Source organism: Manduca sexta, chromosome 24, assembly GCF_014839805.1.
Source record: "Manduca sexta isolate Smith_Timp_Sample1 chromosome 24, JHU_Msex_v1.0, whole genome shotgun sequence".
NCBI lineage: Eukaryota > Metazoa > Arthropoda > Insecta > Lepidoptera > Sphingidae > Manduca > Manduca sexta.
This window is the reverse complement of record NC_051138.1, coordinates 4,572,260-4,598,412: the sequence shown is the minus strand read 5'-3', so window position 1 is coordinate 4,598,412 and position 26,153 is coordinate 4,572,260. Positions and strand designations below refer to the sequence as shown.

Sequence of the window (26,153 nt, the reverse complement as noted above, 5' to 3'; positions counted from 1 at the left end):
AACATGACTATGCGAGACATTGAGACGGTCTATTTTATACTATTACAAAAAAGCAAAAAATAAAAATAATTTTAACAAAAAATTAAACCGCCTCCAAAAACCAGTCAAAACCAAAAAATAATTTCACATAACAGTTATATATTGGATACCAATTTTGGAGTCGGTGCCTAATTAAAATTGCTAGTTAAGCTAGATAAATACACTAACAAATATACGAAAATAATGTACTGCCAGCGTACAAAGTCAGCAAGTCAGATCCTCACCGGAGATGAACGCACCGCCGCAGCACAGCAAATGGAAGCTATTAAGGAAATATTTAAATTTGTGATCTGTACACTACCCAAATTCTTCCCTTGTTACATATAGCTGGTCAAATGTGGGTATATTACCCTCCCTGCCCCGAAAAAAGAGGAAAGAAAAAGATGAAACACCATACATGTGCTTGGTATTACATCTTTCACTGTACATGTTTGTTAGTAGAAACGCAAACTTACTCCGTTTAATTCATTTGAAAGAAATGTAGCTCATAGATGGACTATGCAACAAATATAGCTAACTAGCAATTTTAATTAGGCACCGACTCCAATATTGGTATCCAATATAACTGTTATGTGAAATATTTTTTTGGTTTTGAGTGGTTTTTGGAGGCGGTTTAATTTTTTGTTAAAAATATTTTTATTATTCCTAGTAACATATTTTTATCAAGATTACTACATTCTAATTCCCAAACCTAATATTTAAAGTATTCGAATATTTCAGTCCCTAATAACGAGAATATTAGAATAAAATCTCATACCTGCTGTTCCACTAGCAGCTGCGGAACTACCACTGCCTGAGCCGCCTCCCGTTCCACTGCTTGGATTGCTTCCCGATCCGCAGCCTGGTTTGCCTTCTGGTGCGCTTCCTGGACTACTTCCTCCCCCATTATCAGGTCCATTACCGCCTGATTCATTTGTTGTAGCACCTGGGCAATAAAGTGTTTACGGAATTTAATTATGTTTTTAACTATCAATAAAAACCATTTATGAAGAGCGACTATTTTTATTGTTAACGAAGGAAACCATGACCATCATGATTTTAATACGGAGGACAGTGGATTTGTTAGTATTGTTGGCGGTGGAGATTACAACATAAAATCCGGTTGCTTGACAGGCGAGTTATAGAGTAATAAAATATGTTAAATTTCATTACAGTCAAAAGACATACGATGTTGGGTGGAATCATTTTTAAAGCTACTATCGAAATAATAGAATTATTTGTAGATAGAATATTTTCCGTGCCATGGCAGGCTGCATTAATGTGAGAGCGTATCTACCAATGGCACAAAACATGTTATAACTTATATTTTGGATACTTGCCAGTGATATGCTATAAAAAATAAATACTCACTTGATGCGGCTGAAGCGGATGCTTGTCCTTCGCCGCTCGTTACTGCAATAAATACATTTAATACAATTAGATCCTAGAGTTGCAGTTTTTTTATCATTATAAAAATAGGTACATCATTGTAAAAAAAAGTCACTTGGCAAACGTGAAAGGCAAAGAAAACTCAATGGTGGTCTATCTTAAGAAATTTTCACACAAGGCGACGAGTGTTGAGCATGACTGCTTTTTGAAGAGTTATATATATACATTTTGGTAGATGAAGTGTCTGTAGGAAATTGTGGAGCTGTGTACTCCCGTGGTTGAAAAAACTATTGGGACTATTACTGCTTTTTGAAGACGCGACATTCGAATCAGGGATGTTATGGATATGAAATTTCGGATATGGATATGGGTATAAAATTATATCGGTTTCGGATACGGTTACGGATATGAATTTATTTCTGATTATCCGTTAGTTTCGGATAATTTCGGTTACGGATATTAGATTAAAGTAAAATAAAAATACTATGTAATACAGTAGGGCGACTATTACTAACTATCGTTCGTCGTCATCATCGATTATTAATTATCGATGCACTAATGGGGGGACATGGGTGTTCGGAAAACCTCTGTGTTTAAATTAGAGATGAAGTTTCAATGAAGTAGTCCCACCTCCTCTCTGTGAAAAGTTTTTGTCACACTGTTTACATTTTGCACAATTACCTTCAACTTAATAAAAAAATGTCCAAATTAAAGTATTTTTACGCATTTTGTCTTTATAAATCAACTTAGTACGTAACACACCGCTATTCCTTCACTTTATTAAATAAGTACCTACTCCTAAATAAACAAAATTACTATTTATGAATGAGGTTATATTATGACTAAAAATTACAAACAAACTACATATACAAGATGGCGTGTGAGCGGTGAAACAGAAACCTGTCGAAACATATTATCCGTAACTTATCCGAAACTTTTTAACGGATACGGTTGCGGTTATGGATATATTTTTATTTCGGATATCCGATAGTTTCGGTTACGGTTACGGAGCTCCATAACATCCCTGTTTCGAATAAATTTGTCTTTAAGATTAATGTATTTGGAGAGATTCTCAGCTATTGTGTATTGAATGTTGTCAGTGTTCGGCGTTGCTATATCTAGGATGTAAGCAAACTTTTTTTTTCAATTAATATAATATCTGGTCTATTGTACTATATCGTCCTGTCTGTAAGTATGGCTCGTTCGAAGTAAAGTTTATGTGTCAAGTTTTCTAGTATTACTGCCGGTGAATACTTGTAATAAGGTGTGGATGAAGCTATAAGTTTGTACTCAAGGGCTGGTTTGGTCCAACTACTCATGTCTGTATTTCTAGTCTGTTTGGACTATGATCTTGCAAGCGCCTATGATGTGCTGAATTGTCTGCGATGAACTATTCGATATTCTATGCACATCATTTGGAATGTTAGTAGTTTTTATGATATACTTTTGGTAGTTCCGCGTCTCTATTACCTAGTCCTGTATAGCGATCATGAACCCTTCAGTTTCAGGAAAGAGTTCGCCTCGAACGAGCCACTCGTCTGACACAGCTTTATGGACATTAGGTTGGTTCAGATCGAGACGATGTCTACCATGAAGCTTTCCAGGACCACTTCCAGATTTTGGTTAGATTATCTACTTGCGTTTCATTGGGCTGGGTACATTTATTAAACAAATAAAGTGTGTTAACTTGGTATCATTAAACACTATTACTATATGTAGTTGGGAGTCGTTTTTTTTGTTATGGAAGTAAAACCTGAGGCATGTTATTTGTTTACTATGAAGATTATTGATGTCAATGAGGCCTCTACCACCTTCCTTACGTGGTATAGTTTGCTTTTGAACACAGGCTTGGACATATTATTATTTTATGTAAGACATGGCTAAGTGGCTTCACTGTATCCGATCACAAGTTAAGTGAAGCAAAAAAAACGATAGACACAGTTCTATAAGAGACACCATCATATATTGAACTTTGCTTTTCTTAACATCCCTCCTATATTACGTTACTCCCGATGATGCCTTATCTTAAAGATATGATACTTCGATACCGTCCCAATAGAATAAGTAATATAATAGTGTAAATAAATTTCGAGCATAAAGCATATCGCTCGAACGGTTTGCAGTTATGAAGCGTTTACTTTTTATCCAATAGCCGTTTGATAAGAAGGTGATCAATAGACATAATATTGCCGAATACTAATGTATTTACCTGCTGAAACCGCTGAGGAAGCCGAGGAGTTGTCTTCACCTATGAATTATATAAAATTGAATAAATTTATTGATTTAAGGTTGATAATATATTCCTTAAAATTCCAAGTAAAAACCACAATTCATAGTTGCTTGTATTAATTGCATAACAATATGTTTTAAAAAGAAAATATGAGTTTCGTTTTTGTAAATTCCTCCTTTTGACACTAGCACCTACATATCGATGTCGCAGTGGATTTTTTCAGCGCATTGCTATGAGTTCAGAAAAGTCTTAAAAATCTAGACTGCCGAAAATGTCTTAGAACTGCGTTTCTTGTATTTTGTCTCCCTTTCGGGCTTTAGAACTGTAAATTTTGGTGCGAAAAAAATATCTTACCACTATTGGCTGATCCTGCGCTGGACGCCTGAGAATTTGGTCCAGAAGCAACTGTAAAAATAGGAAATAGGTAATAATTACTAGTTTTTAAATCACATTAAAAAAAATGTCATTTCGGATACCTACATTAAAGTTAGTAAGCCTTCTTTGGCAAAACAAAAACTTAATACTTTACTATTGCCAAACCTATTATTCGAAGTATTCGAATATTTATGGTCTATATAAGGTGAAAATTTTACTCAAACCTCGTACCTGCTGATCCACTAGTATCTGCCGTACTACCAGAATTGTCTTTTCCACTGTCTGGGCTGCTTCCCGATCCGCTGCCTGGTTTGTCTTCTGTTCCGCTTCCTGGACTACTTCCTCCCCCATTATCAGGTCCATTACCGCCTGATTCGTTTGTTGTAGCACCTGGGCAATAAAGTGTTTAAGGAATTTAATTATGTTTTTAACTATCAATAAAAACCATTTATGAAGAGCGACTATTTTTATTGTTAACGAAGGAAACCATGACCATCATGATTTTAATATGGAGGACAGTGGATTTGTTAGTATTGTTGGCGGTGGAGATTACAACATAAAATCCGATTGCTTGACAGGCGAGTTATAGAGTAATAAAATATGTTAAATTTCATTACAGTCAAAAGACATACGATGTTGTGTGGAATCATTTTTAAAGCTACTATTGAAATAATAGAATTATTTGTAGATAGAATATTTTCCGTGCCATGGCAGGCTGCATTAATGTGAGAGCGTATCTACCAATGGCACAAAACAAGTTATAACTTATATTTTGGATACTTGCCAGTGATATGCTATAAAAAATAAATACTCACTTGATGCGGCTGAAGCGGATGCTTGTCCTTCGCCGCTCGTTACTGCAATAAATACATTTAATACAATTAGATCCTAGAGTTGCAGTTTTTTTATCATTATAAAAATAGGTACATCATTGTAAAAAAAAGTCACTTGGCAAACGTGAAAGGCAAAGAAAAACTCAATGGTGGTCTATCTTAAGAAATTTTCACACAAGGCGACGAGTGTTGAGCATGACTGCTTTTGAAGAGTTATATATATACATTTTGGTAGATGAAGTGTCTGTAGGAAATTGTGGAGCTGTGTACTCCCGTGGTTGAAAAACTATTGGGACTATTACTGCTTTTGAAGACGCGACATTCGAATCAGGGATGTTATGGATATGAAATTTCGGATATGGATATGGGTATAAAATTATATCGGTTTCGGATACGGTTACGGATATGAATTTATTTCTGATTATCCGTTAGTTTCGGATAGTTTCGGTTACAGATATTAGATTAAAGTAAAATAAAAATACTATGTAATACAGTAGGGCGACTATTACTAACTATCGTTCGTCGTCATCATCGATTATTAATTATCGATGCACTAATGGGGGGACATGGGTGTTCGGAAAACCTCTGTGTTTAAATTAGAGATGAAGTTTCAATGAAGTAGTCCCACCTCCTCTCTGTGAAAAGTTTTTGTCACACTGTTTACATTTTGCACAATTACCTTCAACTTAATAAAAAAATGTCCAAATTAAAGTATTTTTACGCATTTTGTCTTTATAAATCAACTTAGTACGTAACACACCGCTATTCCTTCACTTTATTAAATAAGTACCTACTCCTAAATAAACAAAATTACTATTTATGAATGAGGTTATATTATGACTAAAAATTACAAACAAACTACATATACAAGATGGCGTGTGAGCGGTGAAACAGAAACCTGTCGAAACATATTATCCGTAACTTATCCGAAACTTTTTAACGGATACGGTTACGGTTATGGATATATTTTTATTTCGGATATCCGATAGTTTCGGTTACGGTTACGGAGCTCCATAACATCCCTGTTTCGAATAAATTTGTCTTTAAGATTAATGTATTTGGAGAGATTCTCAGCTATTGTGTATTGAATGTTGTCAGTGTTCGGCGTTGCTATATCTAGGATGAAAGCAGACTTTTTTTTTCAATTAATATAATATCTGGTCTATTGTACTATATCGTCCTGTCTGTAAGTATGGCTCGTTCGAAGTAAAGTTTATGTGTCAAGTTTTCTAGTATTACTGCCGGTGAATACTTGTAATAAGGTGTGGATAAAGCTATAAGTTTGTACTCAAGGGCTGGTTTGGTCCAACTACTCATGTCTGTATTTCTAGTCTGTTTGGACTATGATCTTGCAAGCGCCTATGATGTGCTGAATTGTCTGCGATGAACTATTCGATATTCTATGCACATCACTTGGAATGTTAGTAGTTTTTATGATATACTTTTGGTAGTTCCGCGTCTCTATTACCTAGTCCTGTATAGCGATTATGAACCCTTCAGTTTCAGGAAAGAGTTCGCCTCGAACGAGCCACTCGTCTGACACAGCTTTATGGACATTAGGTTGGTTCAGATCGAGACGATGTCTACCATGAAGCTTTCCAGGACCACTTCCAGATTTTGGTTAGATTATCTACTTGCGTTTCATTGGGCTGGGTACATTTATTAAACAAATAAAGTGTGTTAACTTGGTATCATTAAACACTATTACTATATGTAGTTGGGAGTCGTTTTTTTTGTTATGGAAGTAAAACCTGAGGCATGTTATTTGTTTACTATGAAGATTATTGATGTCAATGAGGCCTCTACCACCTTCCTTACGTCGCATAGTTTGCTTTTGAACACAGGCTTGGATATATTATTATTTTATGTAAGACATGGCTAAGTGGATTCACTGTATCCGATCACAAGTTAAGTGAAGCAAAAAAATTTCAACTGGCAAGAGATAAATATATCGCCAAACGATAGACACAGTTCTATTAGAGACACCATCATATATTGAACCTTGCTTTTCTTACCATCCCTCCTATATTACGTTACTCCCGATGATGCCTTATGATAAGAAGGTGATCAATAGACATAATATTGCCGAATACTAATGTATTTACCTGCTGAAACCGCTGAGGAAGCCGAGGAGTTGTCTTCACCTATGAATTATATAAAATTGAATAAATTTATTGATTTAAGGTTGATAATATATTCCTTAAAATTCCAAGTAAAAACCACAATTCATAGTTGCTTGTATTAATTGCATAACAATATGTTTTAAAAAGAAAATATGAGTTTCGTTTTTGTAAATTCCTCCTTTTGACACTAGCACCTACATATCGATGTCGCAGTGGATATTTTCAGCGCATTGCTATGAGTTCAGAAAAGTCTTATAAAATCTAGACTGCCGAAAATGTCTTAGAACTGCGTTTCTTGTATTTTGTCTCCCTTTCGGGCTTTAGAACTGTAAATTTTGGTGCGAAAAAAATATCTTACCACTATTGGCTGATCCTGCACTGGACGCCTGAGAATTTGGTCCAGAAGCAACTGTAAAAATAGGAAATAGGTAATAATTACTAGTTTTTAAATCACATTAAAAAAAATGTCGTTTCGGATACCTACATTAAAGTTAGTAAGCCTTCTTTGGCAAAACAAAAACTTTATACTTTACTATTGCCAAACCTATTATTCGAAGTATTCGTATATTTATGGTCTATATAAGGTGAAAATTTTACTCAAACCTCGTACCTGCTGATCCACTAGTATCTGCCGTACTACCAGAATTGTCTTTTCCACTGTCTGGGCTGCTTCCCGATCCGCTGTCTGGTTTGCCTTCTGTTCCGCTTCCTGGACTACTTCCTCCCCCATTATCAGGTCCATTACCGCCTGATTCATTTGTTGTAGCACCTGGGCAATAAAGTGTTTACGGAATTTAATTATGTTTTTAACTATCAATAAAAACCATTTATGAAGAGCGACTATTTTTATTGTTAACGAAGAAAACCATGACCATCATGATTTTAATACGGAGGACAGTGGATTTGTTAGTATTGTTGGCGGTGGAGATTACAACATCAAATGCGGTTGCTTGATAGGCGAATTATAGAGTAATAAAATATGTTAAATTTCATTACAGTCAAAAGCCATACGATGTTATGTGCAATCATTTTTACAGCTACCATCGAAATAATAGAATTATTTGTAGATAGAATCACTGTATCCGATGTTAAGTGAAGTTCAGGTTAAAAAAATGTCGACTGGCAAGAGATAAATATATCGCCAAACGATAGACACAGTTCTATTAGGGACACTCACCTCCCTCGCCATCGTCATCATCGCCAGTCGGGCCTTCCTCGCCATCGTCATCATCGCCAGTCGGGCCTTCCTCGCCATCGTCATCATCGCCAGTCGGGCCTTCCTCGCCATTGTCATCATCGCCAGTCGGGCCTTCCTCGCCATTGTCATCATCGCCAGTCGGGCCTTCCTCGCCATCGTCATCATCGCCAGTTGGGCCTTCCTCGCCATTGTCATCATCGCCAGTCGGGCCTTCCTCGCCATCGTCATCATCGCCAGTCGGGCCTTCCTCGCCATTGTCATCATCGCCAGTCGGGCCTTCCTCGCCATCGTCATCATCGCCAGTCGGGCCTTCCTCGCCATCGTCATCATCGCCAGTCGGGCCTTCCTCGCCATTGTCATCATCGCCAGTCGGGCCTTCCTCGCCATCGTCATCATCGCCAGTCGGGCCTTCCTCGCCATCGTCATCATCGCCAGTCGGGCCTTCCTCGCCATTGTCATCATCGCCAGTCGGGCCTTCCTCGCCATCGTCATCATCGCCAGTCGGGCCTTCCTCGCCATCGTCATCATCGCCAGTCGTGCCTTCCTCGCCAGGCTCGCTTTCTTCATCACCTTTGTTGATATTATTTTTATACAGTTAATGTTATTTTTATATCAATGCTACATGAAGCATTAATAATCAAAATATATCAAATTTGGTATATATGCGTAACATATATAGACAAAGAAAATATAATGAAAGCTCAATACAATAAGTGGAAATATTAACAAGTAAATTTATACTATTATTTACCGATTTACCTCAACGGTCTAGCTATATTTGCCCATAATACTATTGTATTTCAGTTGTAATGAGATAGGAGCAAGATATACTGCCGAGCAATAGTATTTGACTTGTTTTTGTTTTTTATGATATTTAAATATATTTAAATGCTGATTTCATAAAAGATCTTTTTTATATTATAGCTGTGAGATCGTAAATCCGACATAGGTCATTACTGCTATATTATTCTTTCGACGTGATATAATGCGAGCTATTATGCACTCTAACAGCTATTGTTTAAATTTCTATTCCTATAAGATGTAAAATCATAATACTCCATATTTATTCAAATAGTTTCTTACTAGCTGACGCTGCGCTGGCTGCAGAGGCAGTTCCGCCATTTGTAACTTCTGAAAAAAAAATAAGCTTAGATTTACAGTTATTATTATTTAAAGCAAAATAAGCAAATAATTGTCGACTTTTTTTTGCTTAATTTGCTACTTTTTATATTCGGTTATTAAAGTCAAATTTACCAGTTACTGCTGAGGCAGATCCTGCAGTTTTACCACCACCGCCATTCGTTTTCGCTGAAATATAAGTATGTTCGAGTAAATACGTATATTATTATCATACATAACTATTCATTCAAGAATTTGAAATAATTTTAGAATTAAAACCTAGTTCTGTTTCACTTACACTCGGCCTCTGCATTTGCTTCACTCTCTTCAGGCGATTTACCCCCATCTAGATATAGTTTTAATGAGAATTATTAAATATATTATACACGTATATTTTTAAATAACTTACGTCATTTATCGCAATTAGTGCTATATATTCCTTTCAATGAGCTGAATTGAATCACCCAGATACGTTTTAATTGCCAGCGAAATACTTCGTATTTTTACTTATATTTGTTTTCGAGAATGGTATTATTCGTGACTTAGAGCTTGACTCTAAATAGTTATACAGACTGGAGAGCCTTCTTGTTATAGATTTTTTTATACAAGCGCGGAAAAGTGACTTCACTGCACATGATGGTAAGTGTAGTAGGGTCCAATAGAATGGCGACTGACGAGAGATGAACACCTCTCGACAGTCGACACAATTATGCCCGCTTGTTGAAACTGGATATACACAGGCCGGAACGCGATACACTTACGTAGGCCACGATGGCGGGTAATAGATAGATAATATCGTTGCCACCGAATATCTATAACTACTGAGGGATAGTATTGGCCTTCTAATATAAGCCTTATAGAGCTGTTGGTCTTTTTGTCTGAATGGATACGAGTCTTACCATCCGATGTAGATGACTCGGCACTTGCTGATGCTTCATCTTCATTGTCTTCGGAATCTAAAAGAAATATATTATTATACACAAGATACATGAAGAATGCAAATAATAAGTGGAAACCGAACTAAGTTATTATTGGGGCCTTTATTATAAACTGAAAATATGATACAAGCATTAACAAAAAAACAATAATTACCGTAATCGGTAGATGTTGCTGAACTTGATGCAGACGATTCGCTATCATCATCACTTGAATCTGTAATTATTAATTGCTTTCATTTTCATTAGCCCTTAAATCTTTTTCTAAGGTTTATTGATTCTCCCCTATAGTTTGATAATACACGCATGATTTCCTAGTATCGTCAGTGTTCATAGGCGACATAAGTTTTGATCACTTTATATTGAATGACATATCCAGAATGCAAAAATGAAATATACAAAAAAATATTGTTGTTGGTCTCCAAAAAAGTAAATAACAGACGTGATCACATATTATGTTGAAAAAGTTTGTAAACAAGCAAGACTTCGTACCATCCTCAGATTCCGCCGATGCAGCAGCTTGACTGTCACCTCCTCCTTCAGTAGAAGAAAAAGCTAGAAAGAAAGATATTGCATTACAAAATGCATTATTTTCTTCCGTAAATATATATTATAATCAGTTATATAGGTCCACTTTAATGGAATTGTAATATAAAAATATTTAATAAAACTTTTACCAGACGCGTCTGCATCCGAAGTTGATCTTTTATCCCGACTGTTTAAGGCTTCTGTAAATAGATGAATATAATGTAAAAAACTTGTTCTTCATAAAGGTATAAATGATTTTTTAACATTTACATTCAAAATATTTCTATTGTACAGCACATAATATAAAACAATAAAACAAAGAAGGAAGGGAAAAGAGAGGAGAAATAAGGGGAATGCAGAGGCACGACCACGGGTGAGCCTATCGCCATATCGGGCATCAATTCCAGACTCCGGGCTGATACTGAGCAGAAAAACTCAAATATCGCTTTGCCCGACCCGGGATTCGAACCCAGGACCTCAGAGCGCCACCGAGGCAGTCAGCAAGTAATATGATAATAAATAAAAGATACCTGAAAACGTATTAAATGCCGCTGCAAACGCTCGAGCTATCGGGCCAGCTGTGGAAAAAATATTTCACGTCAAACAAATAATATTAAATTATTAATCAAAGCTGGATGCAGATTTTCGACAGGTCTTTTTGGAAATCTTTGGGGGAGGCTTTGAACATAGGTTCAGCAGTGGACTTTGGGTGACTTATGATGATGACGATAATTTTCCATTACTGTTCTATTTCACACATAACTATTGACTAGCGTATATTATCATAGAGTAATAAAGTTCGTCTCACGTTCTAACATTGCGATCAAGACGTACATCATCAGACGAGCTAACTCGCCTGGTCATTTAGTTTTTAAAACAACTTACCATCGGCTTCGGCCACAGCATCGGGATATAAAGGTTCTGTTTCTGAAATGGAATAATTAAATGTTGTATATTATGTTCTTACACTAATTTTATAAAGTGCTCTATAATTATCTCCCTCAGTAGTAGAGCAGTGGGCAAGTACATAATACAGGGCTGATATTATTATACTATAATTATGGATACAAGAGGTAGACAGTAAGATATAAGATTATTGCTAGTCATAATTATAATTATATGATGGCCCATTTGTCATAATATTGGTCACAAATCCTAAGCCCGTGTTATTTATGTGGTATTGTCGTAGTATTGTTGACTTTTTGATAGTTTTATACCATATTAACGGAGATAATAAAATATTATTTATTATATTTTTACCTTCTTCTACATTTGGAACACTGCCAACTGTAAAAAAAAACACTTTTAATAACACTGATTTTAGGTATAAATTAGTAGTCCTTCTCCTTTAATATATTTAATCTTTTCCCATGTATCCAACTCATTATTAAAGAATTTGTACTTTCGATATTACTTTTAGTAAAAGTGTAAATGCCTAGTTAGTAAATTATGACCTCAGTTTTTATTTCGAGGTATACAATCTCTATGTTGGTACTTACTTAAAATACTTTGAGGTTACTTTGTGGTGAGACTATTCATACATATATAGTCCAAAAAAATCAAGTTTTCGTTGTTAAAAAAATGAACATTACAACCCACGGAAGCGACAAGAACATTATCTCTAAAATCGTACAAAATTAAAGTCAAAATTAGAGCTAGTCATCCGTGGCACAATTAGAAACAAAATTTCAAATCAATAAATTCAATCTAATAAAATAATGGAACGAAGTATAAAAAATATGAGAAATACTCACTGCTCGAGCACAGAAGCCCTAAAGGCAATATTAGTAGTATTGCTAATATTCCTAGGTGTCGTGTCCCCATGTTTGCTAGAACCACAGGACTGATGATGGAAGGAACGGATCGGGTATTTAAAGGAGGAAAACACATAAAAAAGTAATAAATAAAATTCGTGATGATTAAGTTATTTTATTAAATTTATTAGCTATGATCGTGATTTTGATAACTTAATTTTATTGAAAGCAAATATTTATTTTCTATGTTATAAAGTTAATAGGTCACGACGAAAATAATAGTTTATTGCGTTATTTATTGACTACTTAACGTATAAAAACGTAAATTACATTACACATTATTTTGTTCGATTTACGCGAAACGACACGAACTCCAGTTGGGCCTTTTTAAATTTGTTCTACAAATATAATATTTCCATGTTGACAGTATCTAAAAAATACAATTATTGATATTGAAGGGAAAATTATTTAAAAGATCCATTACACGTTTATAATCCTGGGAACAAGTAAGTACAATTTATATCTTTAATCAGTTTCAAGCATTAAACAATATACAAGGTCATTTTGACATTGCGTTACTAAATAAAACCACATAATTATCTTCTTGAAAAAGAATTTGTCGCAGCGACAGTATCACACTTTCAGTCAGAAATATATTCACGCACACGCCATATTCGTACTGTATTACAAAAGTAATTAAAAAATATAAAAATAAAAATGGAATTTTTCGGAGAAATAATTCGTTATTTATGGTAAATTTATGGTATAATGTTAGCAGAGCTAAAGACTAATATATGGTTTCATTTATCAACGCAATGTCAAAATGACCATGTCTGTAAAATTAAAAAAAGAAGCAAAGAATATTTTTAAATACGCAGTCTATTATTGGCAAAAGCAAACTGTTTCCAATAAGCACGCCAAATTGAACATTATTCCCTTCATAAGGCTGTATCGACGTGATATGAAGGTACACATCTTGGTTTTACGACTTCAGAAGCGGCGTTTTCAATATATCGCAACCATTTTCCGTCCAGATTTCCTCGTTTTCGCCGTCATGTGCACATTTTTACCATAATTTCTCTATTCATACAAACATATTCCATGCTTTTTTAAATGGTAAAAAAAAGGAGGTTTCCTTCAAGTAAGTGCAGATGGCGACACCGATGTGTGTACTACAAGTGTTCTTATATTTGCTAATCTAAGAGTACAATACACGAGTATAATTTTAAGTGTTCATCAGTGCCTCTATAAATATTTCTAATGCTACGTGCCATTCCCTAGGAACTTAGATGATTTGGTCATAAAAATGAGCGTTTAATTGTCATTTAAATACAGGAGAGGTTGGGAATTGATGGGATTTTCAATAAGATAGTAATTCCGATTCTCCGAGCTTGCCCATTTGTGCTTAGTATTTATTTTATAGTGCCAACTACATATTGTATTTATCAATAAATTATCCGATACAGTTATTAATTGTAAGCTGTGCGCAGTAGATTGAAGAATTGATAGGACAAGCTGCATATCTGAAACAAAATGGTATAGTAAGGAACTAAAATGATTTTGATTTAAATAAAAAGAATTATCCCTGACTACAAATATAATTTTACAAATATCAAACCATCAAAATGCCCGGTACGACTGACAATTACCAGCTACCTCGGTATGTCAAACGCTTACCGCCTTATTACAAAAATATAGGTTAATACTGGGTTTAAACCAAGACTAAAAAGTCTAGGTTTGTTACGGTATTAAAGTTAGTATTCGGACTTAAATTCATTCTTATTACAAATCCAAGACCAACCGAGGATTATCTAGTACCGAAGATAGTCCCTGATTTAATTAGTATCCACAGAGTATAAGCAAAAAATTACCGTAATCCATTGATTCATTCACTCCGCGTTTGACGCACCGTTCCTTTTAACACAAGTATGTATAAAACGAAGGGCAAAATGTTTAATAAAATGTGATTTAGATAATGATGATGATGCTAAATATATACTATTTTGCTATTTTAATATATCTTAAAGCTGAATAATTTAAAATGGCTTGGTTTTGTTTTTAATTCACTGTTGACTTGTTAAGCTAGCGTACAATGGAATGAAGTGTGCGGCGCGCATATTTGAACATTATCAAAATGTTTACATTTCGGTTTATTTATGATTTTGATCAATAGCACTTCAAGTAACATAAAGAAACGTTGTTCTTTGAAAACAATTTAGGCACGGCAACAGCATCACAAGTGTAATGTTTTTGTTGTGGAATCACGTACGTTACGTATATTTTAGTTATACCAATTAAAAATGGAGCAATAAATCAAAACAAACGAGGCGAATATTGGACTTTTGAAGAAAAGGTTAGTTAAAAGCAATCCTCTTGGTTATGAGCAGTGTAATAAATTAAAATGTTATTCAATTAGTACAAATTTCCTTCTTAATCCAAAAAATACTACGTTAACTTTTTTCCGAGTCGGTTTACATATTAGATAATAAATCAACCAAGACGAGTACCAATATGTTAAGATGAAAAGAATGAAAAAAATAACAAATAAGTGAGTAAATTTTGCTGTTTTTGTAATGAATATTTAGTTACCATGACTTATGTAAAATGTACCTATATTTGTAAGACTAAACAACTCACTAACGAAAACTACGGGGTCTATTGAACCGCAGATTTGTTCCTAACATTTTTAAATCTTCTAAATCCATTAAATCAATCAAATTTATTTCCATTTTTTCTATTTAGTTTATATTTGTTTCTCTAAACACAATTATCAACTTTCAAATTTGATGTTTCGAGGTTAGTACTGGAGTTAAACTAGGGGTCACGGCGGTTTAACTTTAGTACCACAGATAGTCCTCGGACTAGCGATAAACTCAGTTTTGTAATACCATTTTTCTTAGTCCATAGTTTAAACCTGGTAATAAACTCGGTTCTATAGTTAGTCTTCGTTTTGTAATAAGGCGTTTAGTGTTTTTATAGCAAAAGGTCACAAATACCCTCATAAGAATATTTTAATCCCAACAGTACTATAATTTGTAATAAAAATTAACAGTATAATGCCGGTGAGGAAAAACCACGGTTATTGGAAATGAAGTTCGAAGCAAAAAAGCACCTTGCTTTTTTGCTTCAGCTCTCTTTATTGTATGGTCCAGAATCTAGATCTTCCAATTTATCATTACAATAAATTAAAAAAAATACTTACGCCACAGAAAGTGTCCAAATTCATCACCAAGTAACCATTAGCGGAATATACAAAGGGCTTTTGGGCTCTGGTTAATAATATTAACAGCATTTTTTTGGTCTTTAGTTCGGAATGAGGCCAGTCGGCAGAATAAATTGCTCTTTCGAATTTTTCACTCTGTGGAATTAATTAATTTTTTTATTATATTATTCCACTATTAAATTATTGTGGAATAATTCGCCAAATAACTTGACGAATAATTCGTGCACGAACATAAATAGACATGTTATGTTTTGAACTACGTGTAACAAATACATTCGAATGAGCGGTAATTCGGGAATCCGAATAATTCGGAATTTTTCGTCTGTACTTGGCAAGCATTTAAATCAGGGTAAATTAATATTTAATGATATTACAAAAGAGTTATTTTATTTTATTAAACAACGACTGTCATCGATCTCAAAGTCTTTGTTCTGGCAAACCTGATCAAGCCAAAATTTCGCAAGGTCAGAAGAAACTAAAACGATATTGCCATAAAATGTATACTTTAATCGGTATAGGTACATTATTTTATAGATTAAACAACATTTTTCAAGAAAGTCATTACAGCAATCCTAAAAATTATTTCAGAGTTGAAGTCATTAAAACAACTATCACTTACATGGTCAATTAAAATTTGTCCTATAATGCATTGGACAAAAACTTCTACGAGAAGGGATAAAAAGAATGATACATAACGTACGGTCATGTAAATATCCCCAACAACCTAGAAATTTCGAAAACTGATTAAAATGTAAATAAGGTATATTTTTAAGTAACAGGTAAGTAGTACTTAAAACTTGTTTTTAAATAATTTCGCATATCTCTTACCGTAGCAGTAAAAGCCGTAAGGCAAATGAAGACGGATCCAAAAATGTATGTCAAAAGCATTGCGTCTCCTAATAGGTCATCCAATTCTGAAGTTATCCTTAAATGAAAAAAAAAACGATAAGTTTTGTAATCTTCTAATTACATAGTGAACATTGCTGACAATTTTTACACTTTACTGGTGGTATGTCTTTCATATGTGAGAGTCCGCCTGGGTAGGTACCACCGCAACATCTATTTCTACTACCAAGTAGTGTGTATAGTGACTGTTATGTTCTGGTTTAAAGAACATTGTAGCAAGTGTAATTACTGGAGATAATAAGACTTAACATCTCATATCTTAGGATGGCGAGCGCAGTAGAATAGCAAACAATACTTTGTAATTCCAGGTGTTGGATGGTGTTTCTACTGTTTATAGGCGGTCGTATCGCTTACCATCAGGCGAACAGCAAGCTCGTCTCGTCATTCAAAGCAATAAAAAAAACTTAATAATAACTTACTCGGCCAAATACTGGTGTCGTTTTATAATCACTTTTAACTTCGATTTTATATTCTCATGTAATTTGTCAACGTCCTTGTTCTTCGTTATTGTGACTATATCTTCAGCAGTTATTAAATTTTCCATACTATTACCAAGTATTTTCAATTCCATGCAAATATGTCTTGTATAAGAAATGTGTATCATGTTCGCGAAAACATATACGAAAATAACCACGGCTGTCATGAAACTTTCCCAGATGTATGCAGGATAATACCATTTGACCTTATCAAATGGATACCACGCATCGAAAGGATATAAATACTGGTCTTCATTACCAAGAAACTCCGCTTCGTACAACATAATAATACGAGGAAATAAATCAACGATCACAATTAGTATCAGAGTGTAATAATATTGAAATCTGACGATTAACCTCGTTGTTTTCGTATATTGCTGTAGAATCGCTCGATGGTCTTTCGAATCAGAGACAACATCCCATAGATCGTAGCGAAAATGTCTCAAAATTTTGTCGTACACGCTCCTGTGAGAATATATTTTGGAGTATTTTATCACGATCATAAGACAGACGCCGAAGTTCGGAGCTATGTTGATGATTTCAAACCAATCTTTGAACTTAGTCAGGCAAAGCGTGGCGAACAACTGGATGGCTGTTAGAACGACTAAGAAGTAAGTTGTACGATAAAAGAAGAAAGCAGTTTTCGATCGCCCTATGAAAGGATAAGCAAATATTTTCTGACCTATATTATTAACATAATCCATTTCGAACAATAATTCTTGTTTTAAACAGTCTACTGTTTTTACCATTTTAGAAAACGCGTCTGATCACTTCGAGTGCAAGGAGACAATTGCTAAGTTGATTGAAGGTTTAAATTACAAGACTAATGACATCTTTGATTACAAATCAAAGATCAGAAACTAGAGTTTGTGTGTCAATCATATTACTACGTAATGACTACTTTCCGTAGACTTCTGCTTACTTTATAAGTGTGCGTTTGCATGATATTGACTATATTTACGGGTTATATTATTTTTTATTTATATACTTTTGCCCACTGCTGAGCACGGGCCTCATCTACTACAGAGAAGGATAAGGCCTTAGTCCCACACGCTGGCCTAGTGCGGATTGGTAGACTTCACACACTTTGGAAATTCCTATATAGAACTTCTCAGATGTGCAGGTTTCCTCAAGATGTTTTCCTTCACCGTTAAAGCGAACGATAAATTCACAAAGAGTGCACACATGATTTTAGAAAAGTCAGAGGTGTGTGCCCTTGGGATTTGAACCTGCGGACATTCGTCTTGGCAGTCCGTTCCACACCCAACTAGGCTATCGTCGTTATTTAATATCGCTTATTTTTTTATTTGATACTGACATTTTTGTTCATTTTCAAACAGGATAAGGGAGATTGCGTAATGATTTATATGGTCACCATACAAAAAATAATAGCATAGCTGCATCTTTTCGCCCGTTTTCTGTGAGACTTCTACTTAGAAATTGGATGTCAAATTAGGGGTGACACACGACCATTCGTCGAGCTGACCTATTAAAGCGAGTACAGCCTTGCTTAAGGGGCTAATACAAAATCTAATAAAAATAATGAAAAATTTGTCGCCAACTTTAGCGAACTGAGATCAATACGTATTTTTGCTCAACCATTAGCATACATTAGTAAAATAAGCCGATTTATTACCAATATTCTATTTAACCATCCGTAATCCCCATTACATAAAGCCGTCCCTCGACATTGTAATTTAATATTGACAGAAATAGGTCAAGTAGTTCTCAAACGTAGCGCTAGCTTATAATTTGCGATTGTTCGCAAATCACAGAAGGCCCTCAACAATGCCGTTTCGAGTCCTTTGATGCATGAGTAATATGGATTAATCCGATGGGAGTATGTCATCCACTCCATGCTAATACGCGATACGGCTTTCTGGAGCTTTGAGATTCACTTTAGTTATTTGTTAGGGGCATATTAGCGGCTCGTTGTTTCGCACGGGGATTTATATTGTTAAAATTGATTGGTTTTTGGATTACATTAGTATACAATCTAGAAATTATTGAACTATAGAACCATATAGTTAGTGTTGTTTAATGTAAAGAAAAATATATCATGAAAAGAATGGTAAAGTATCACGAAGAGAGAAGAGGTTTTGATTAGAATTTCCTAGGTTTCTGAGTTAACATCTGCTCTGTGAGAGAGACGACAACCTTTATTATTAAAGAACATCCAGGTTATTACATAGATATGGCACTAAAAATGTAAGAAAACAATAAAACAATCATTAAAGTATGATTTACTAATAAACGAAGAATATTATTCACTGGCATCTTTCAATATTGCTTCAAATACTTTTACAGCATACGCAAACATTCTCATGATATGGGATTTAAACGAAAATATTACATCATTACGAGAGAACCGAGCGCGCCAAATGTTCGTTCAAATTGAGAATCCAAAAACGCATTCGTCTTTAAACGAAGGAAGACGTAAAAGTCTTATTTTTTTCATTCGGGGAATGTGTTTAGAATCTATATAAATGCGTTCATACTTTATACATCCAGTGTATGTAGAGCTATCCGTTTATTGACAATAGGAACTGAATATAAGAGGTGAAGGGGTCATCATATTCTGGAAATTTGTCACGTGCGTCGTTTGTTGAGCCCTTTCTTTGTATTATTATTCACACGCAATGGGATATTACTTTTATTATGTCAGATAGATCGGATATATGGTTAGAGTTGATAATATTGTATTTTATTTAAATGAAGGTGCTTGAGAATATTAATTATTTTCATAAGTACGATAATAGATATCAGATTTTCTTACAGCCCCGAAATATTTAGCATTTTTTTATCGCAGTTATGGACGATGTGAGTATGCTGCTCGATAAACTTAGGTGACCTAACCCAAAAAAGACGATTAGTCGGAAACAAACAAGATTTGAAAACAATAGAAAAGGCAGTGAATTGGACGGTCGCGGCAAAAGTGAGAATCTGTTCCTGTTCAATAATGTTGTCTTTTTCTCGTCGTAGTGTTATAGAGCATGCTTTGGAAGGTAGTTTTTAACAAAGTCAGAATATATATACATTTTGAGTTAGGTCACTTTGTTCTAAGGGCAATCTAGCACGATACAGATCTTTGAATTACTAAATACTTCGTGACACCTCACTACGCTAGTCACTCTGAAACATAAGATGGTAAATCTGTTAATGCCTATGGCTGGCTACAATGTCCTTTAGGAATATAACATTGCATACACATCGCGGCTGAGTGGTAGAAATAGACATTGCGGTAGTATTTACTAAGAGACTTGCATACGAGAGAACTATCAACGATAGATATTATCCAAGTAATTAGTATTGCTCAAAGTAATATTAATCATGAAAAGTTAAAGAATGCATTTAGACATACGACATTTATACTAATATTATAAAGCTAAGTTTGTTTGATTGAACGCGCTAAGTTTAGGAACGTAATAAAAACGTAATAAAAAATGTATTATAAACATTTCTATATAGATCTCTATGAAGACATCACAAAGAAATACAAAGATGGTTATGAGTACACCTCTCGAACTCACAATGCCGATCGTTTTATTTGAGCTACGGAGCGTCACACGTCAAATTTCACATCTTGAATGGCTTCCACCCCACAGTGGAATCTTTATAAATAGTTCGGCAAGACGATGTTTAATTTGATGGAAATCGGTACCTCGGTTCACTGCATACCAGGAAGTCAACGGATTGTGAGGATGTGAATGGGATTAAATTTACTAAACTCTGATTAATGTGGGTACATCTTAAATATGGGGTAATTAAGGAATCCCTTTTACGAAGCATGTAGTATGATAAAGGATTATTATTCTTAATGATTTCTTATGTTTACGCGAATGTTAGACATTAAAATTAAACTATTTTTCGGATTTTACCGCGGATATAATATTTTAGTTTACTCCCGACTTTTCGAAAACTGCAGCCTTCGTGGTCGTGGAGGGACTGAAGTGATGTTCATCCGCAAAGTCAAAGTTACAATATCTACCTACATTTTACAAATATACAACTTTTTAAATTTTAGCAGTTATTGGTCCGATCTACGCAGAATGAGTTCACAGTGTCTTGAAGTCTGGCAGCCGGTCTTTTGGGTTCCGATTTAATTAAACGTAGAACTGGATCCCAGGCTTGTCCAAGCTTCCAACCAATTACTATTCTTTTCAGAAATAATTATTGTTAACGGTTTTTCGATAGACAAACATGATATTTATAAGACATTGTAAAAAATATTATTTTTAATGCCACAAATAAAACTAGCATGGCGCTTATTTAAAAAACAATACAATCATTGTATTGTTTAAGGAAAATTTGCTGTAATAACAGTTTTTGCGGAGCCCTAACAAAGCGAATGTAAACAAAGAACCCTTAAGTTGTTACAAGTGGCTCATATTGTACGAACACTTATTTAAGCTCCAACAAACGATAAGTACGTACATTGTACTAATTAAAACTGAGTCTGAACGCTTCTAGTTGTAGCATTAAGCAGCAACAGTACACTTTAACAGTAAATAAAGAAGAAAATTAGTTTCAGTTTCCCTTTGTGGAAGGCACTCGAATATTTTATTCAGTGAAGATTTCTTCATATTTAATGAGCTCCTTAGTGGAGTTTTTTTTACATTCACCACTCGGTGTCGTCTGTCTAATGAAAAGTAGACTATACAAATGGAAGTGAAGTGATGAAGTCTAGTTTGTTTTAGTTGAGAGTTTTTAAAAACGCAGGTAAATGTTGCCGGTTTTATTTTACAACGTAATTATTTGCCATTCAGTACATTGCTTTATAAACCACATATAATGCTATTTGTAGCACTATCTTGGTATTCCTGGTAGCTACTAGATGCATTAATGAATAGCTAAATTGATGTAGAAGTAAATTATTGTACAAGTTCAGAAAACGAGCAAACAATGACTCATTCCTTTTTTAAACCGTAAAGGTCATTCTATTCTAGCTAACTGCCACATAAAACAGATAAAATCAGATCTAGATCACTTTAAAAAGAAAACAGCTACATTAGACAATATCAAAAAGCGAATGCACGCTACGAAACAGTTTCATTACTTATTTTAATAGCCAATAAAGTTCGGCCAATTTATAGATACTATTACGTGTGGGGAATCATGCGGGACCGTATCCTTCATGAATAATGGGCGGGACCTTTAAACTTTAATAAGGTCCTGGTGCATCGCTGTGAGGAACGATGGCAGTTTTACAATTTTCCCTTAGTTCGCCGAATATATTGTACGTACGCGCGAAGTATTTCAGCTTTGTTTGGTGATGTCTTAATTAGTTTGGAGTTTAATTGGTTTTCTTAAGTGCCTTTTAAATCGTTTGAAATTTTATTAAGTACTTAGTTTTTTTCGTACTACAGAGTTCGGTTTGATTTTTTCGTATCATTAGGCTGTAAGAGTACAATGAAATCGGATTCATTGGATATAAAGAATGAAGTATATTTTGATTCGTGATGTAGGAACGATCAGTTTTACTTAATTAATTGATTGTACCACTAAAACGGTAGGTTAGGTGCAATAGGTTTTCGTGGCTGAAGATTTTTTGTGGATTAGTGTACAACAATTAGTGCGGGGAAGAGGAAATCTACTTTAAAACGTTATACTACTAATATTGTTGTATAATACAGCTAACTTAATAAGTAATAATACTACTACGACCTAAAAAAGAAGTTACCAGAGAAGGCCGAAAAATTTATATTTCTGTGCCCAAAAAAGTTCCATACTGATTTTTAGTGCTTTCTAATGGTTGGTACAGTAATGTTTTGAATGTTCGACAAAATAATAACACTACTAATTATAATCGATTAATAATGATTCGTAGTTGTAATATTATGGCGGACGCTAACCATTTACTAATTAATTTAAAACAGAAACCCCATGCAAAACAGTGTCTATCTGACCATTTGACAATCAAAATTGGCTACTATGGTAATATGCCCCGAACTGAAATGTCATTTAGCAAAATTAAATTTTAATACAATGTAATTAATTGAAAATTATTATTAGATAATCAACAAAAAACCAAACAATCATACCAGGTGCCGTAGCCAAAATGTCTCCCTACAATCATTAATCCTAAAATTATATATGAGAATGACATATTCTAGCGATAAAGTTATCGTTAAGATATTTAATTCCCATACATTTTTCTGTTTATTAGCGTTTTCTAAAAAGCCATCTTCGCTACGGCCTCGTTTTTATCCCCAATTCACATTATCACTAACAACTGATACCATCAATTCGCCCTTGTATCAATTGTAGTGGAAACATCAGTCAGAACAATAACAATAAACAAGCTAACAAATTGCTATTATACCGTGTAAGGCGTTTATATATCGTCTTGAGTTATATCCTGAACTGAGCGACAGATTGCTAACATTAGAATAATGAATCGCTCTAGACACTGGCCCAAGGTGGATGAACCTCCGATAAACTTCATATTATGTTACTTTACTATAAATTACGTTGAACGGCGAGACTTCCTTTGATATATTTTTAAATTATTGACTTGTTATTCGAATTTAATCCTTTTTTAATAATGGATAGTTAGAAATCGGCTGTAGGCGTGTTATGTATAAATATTTCTCAAATGTATCATGTAATCAAATAGTGTTTACGTTATATATATTTTTTTATCTATTTCTTTAAACTTGTTATTGTACATCTAGTAGTGAAGGAAAGTAAATTTTCAGTCCCATCTGTCTTTTTTGTTATCTTAATTCGATCTATCAAATAATATATATGTAGTATGAATACTCATGTAGAGGTTTGAGTAAATAATGCGGTACCCTATAAAATTATATCTAGAGCGGAGATAATGAATGTTATAATCTTAATTTATATATAATTAACGCTGGAAGTTTTACTTCAAGACATAATGTGACACAATGTAGTAGCCGTACGCAATACAAAGACTCACTAAAAGTTCCAATAAATATAATAGGTCTTTGATATTATTTTTCTATTCAAAATTTTATGAAGATTATTCAGCTATAAAATTATTTAAAGGGACAATCACAAAAATAAAAATATTTAATACTTAACATCTCACGTTTCAGGATGGCGAGCGCAGTAGAACAAACAATAAATACTTTGTAATTCAAGGTGTTGGATGGTGTTTCTACTGTTTATGGACAGCCGTATCGTTTATCATCAGGCGAATGGCAAGCTCGTCATTTAAAGCAATAAAAAAGTCGTAAGTACAGGTGACACAATGAATCGCTACAGTTTTGGGACTTTTATATATATATGCGAGCAACATATAGTCATAACTGGCGAAAGACCGGTAATACACTGAAAATAAACCCCAACTCAATAAATGAACAATCCCAAGTATTAAGGAGATATGATAATTAATTGTGGATAGTGGCGACCCACTGCGGTCGCCGGTAGAATTCATCGCAGAATTGAAAGCCGACTTCGTTCGGGACAAATTGTTTGGTTGCCGTGCTACGGGGAGACGTGGGGTTGGGTCCATACGTCTATTTACTTTGTTATGAAATTGTGATTCTTTTTATTGAATGACGAGACCAGCTTGCCTTTCGCCTGACGGTGAGCGATACAACCGTCTATAAATAATAGAAACACTATCCAACACTTTGAATAATAAAGTGTTGTTTGGTATGCCACTGCGCTCGTCATCCTGAGACATAATATGTTAAGTCTTATTATGTCCAGTAGTTACACTGGCTACAATGTCCTTCAAACCGGAACACAATAGTGACTACACACTGCTGCTTGGCGGCAGAAATAGACCTTGAGGTGGTTCCTACCCATGCGGCCTCTCTCATATGAGAGACCTACCACCAGTAAGAATTTTTTATTAGAAAATAAGGAAGATGCGGAGGTAAAAAAGAAAAAGAACCATAAAAGTAATACAAATAATGATCATTATTTAAGACCCAATTATGGCGGTAAGTTTGGGACAAAACGGTTGGCTTACCCCGCAAACGTATGAAATGATATAAAGTTACGAGGAAACAAGTTCGCTACAGAAACAACTTTACAAAAGTTTTAATTGTGTCTCTAGCTAGTTACAAAATACGGAACGATAAAAATTATGTAGTTTTTATTAAATTATATGAACAACTCCATAGATATAGTTATGTAGAAAACACTATCCCCCAAATTAATTAAATCATACCTGTGAAGTATAATGAATGTCCGGCAGAACAATGGACGTGTGGTCATCCTTTTCGGGATGAAATTCAATAAATTCGGACGAGGGGCCCCTCGGTCCGTCAACTGGAAACTTTTGAATCGCCGTCAGCGTCCATCGAAGGGGCATCCTTTTGTCCGACAAATTGCCTTATTTCGTGGTCTACCTAATAAGGGCTTTCCTGAAACTATCAATTCTACATTGTAATTGAGTCTGCGCTTTGTAGTCTTTGATCTTTGCATAGTATTGTCGTGTTTGTTTCTGCTTTGTTTGTCTCCAAATTTGATGTTTTCGTGAGATCGGATAAAGTAAATATAGCTGACTAGGTTTTGACAGCGAGTTCTTGTGGTATTTCTTGTTTTAGGCGATGGCGTTCATAAAGAAACCACATTTAGTTACGCCTTTAGTTCATAAGTATGCCTAATAAATTCTATTATTTATACATATATAATTGACCAGCTTTTGCTCGCGGCTTTGCATGCGTGCAGGAGTTTTCCGGGATACATTTTTTCGCGATACTTGATATGTGTCGTTATATTATGACCAAATTACACAAAATTATTTTAAATTGTAGCCTATGTGTTATTCTGATGTATAACCAATATAACGGTAAAGTTTCGTTCAAATCCGTTTTTTCGTGAAAGAGGAACAAACATACATCCATCCATCCTGAAAATTTTTCGCATTAAATTTATCAAAAACTCTAAATAAACCTCTAAAAGACACTAATTCTTAAAATGCATCTCTTGTACGCAATATTATTTATGTTTTTTATAAATATAAAATCTACAAGAACAAACATGAAAACATTGTATATTGGGACTGCTGTATCTGATATTGCCAACGTGGTCGCTATTATGCAAATTTAATGCCATTGGAATA

General features: G+C 34.5%; 2 protein-coding genes across 52 annotated transcripts in view; both read right to left on the bottom strand.

Moving 5' to 3' along the window:
- LOC115443893 (fibroin heavy chain) overlaps positions 1–12,599 on the bottom strand; it is a 38,657-nt gene extending 26,058 nt beyond the window's left edge. For 27 of the 50 annotated variants that reach the window (XM_037442321.1, XM_037442314.1, XM_037442275.1 and 24 more), the window contains exons 1-21: positions 12,503–12,598; positions 12,009–12,035; positions 11,634–11,675; positions 11,279–11,326; positions 10,898–10,948; positions 10,713–10,775; positions 10,378–10,437; positions 10,185–10,241; positions 9,584–9,631; positions 9,421–9,474; positions 9,250–9,297; positions 8,146–8,736; positions 7,579–7,737; positions 7,327–7,377; positions 6,951–6,989; positions 4,828–4,869; positions 4,244–4,402; positions 3,992–4,042; positions 3,617–3,655; positions 1,390–1,431; positions 797–964 (exon numbers count right to left, since the gene is read on the bottom strand). In XM_037442321.1, coding sequence (XP_037298218.1) covers positions 797–964; positions 1,390–1,431; positions 3,617–3,655; positions 3,992–4,042; positions 4,244–4,402; positions 4,828–4,869; positions 6,951–6,989; positions 7,327–7,377; positions 7,579–7,737; positions 8,146–8,736; positions 9,250–9,297; positions 9,421–9,474; positions 9,584–9,631; positions 10,185–10,241; positions 10,378–10,437; positions 10,713–10,775; positions 10,898–10,948; positions 11,279–11,326; positions 11,634–11,675; positions 12,009–12,035; positions 12,503–12,572 — 1,909 coding nt within the window. In that variant the 5' untranslated portion in view covers positions 12,573–12,598. Of the gene's footprint in view, positions 1–796; positions 965–1,389; positions 1,432–3,616; positions 3,656–3,991; positions 4,043–4,243; positions 4,403–4,827; positions 4,870–6,950; positions 6,990–7,326; positions 7,378–7,578; positions 7,738–8,145; positions 8,737–9,249; positions 9,298–9,420; positions 9,475–9,583; positions 9,632–10,184; positions 10,242–10,377; positions 10,438–10,712; positions 10,776–10,897; positions 10,949–11,278; positions 11,327–11,633; positions 11,676–12,008; positions 12,036–12,502 lie in introns of all 50 variants that reach the window. The other 23 variants (XM_037442285.1, XM_037442283.1, XM_037442289.1 and 20 more) reach the window with 1 other exon arrangement.
- A 408-nt stretch (positions 12,600–13,007) lies between these two features.
- On the bottom strand, positions 13,008–17,858 carry LOC115443892 (odorant receptor 4). Of its 2 annotated transcripts, XM_030169484.2 has the most exons (5): positions 17,051–17,858; positions 16,554–16,650; positions 16,345–16,449; positions 15,705–15,860; positions 13,008–14,025 (listed from the first exon to the last, which is right to left on the bottom strand). In XM_030169484.2, exons 1-5 carry the CDS (start codon positions 17,854–17,856, stop codon positions 13,972–13,974), a joined length of 1,218 nt encoding a protein of 405 aa, XP_030025344.1. In that variant the 5' UTR covers positions 17,857–17,858; the 3' UTR covers positions 13,008–13,971. The 2 variants fall into 2 exon arrangements, with proteins under 2 accessions (XP_030025344.1, XP_030025345.1); XM_030169485.2 differs by lacking the exons at positions 13,008–14,025; positions 15,705–15,860 and having other exon boundaries at positions 16,250–16,449.
- Positions 17,859–26,153: the final 8,295 nt, after the last annotated feature.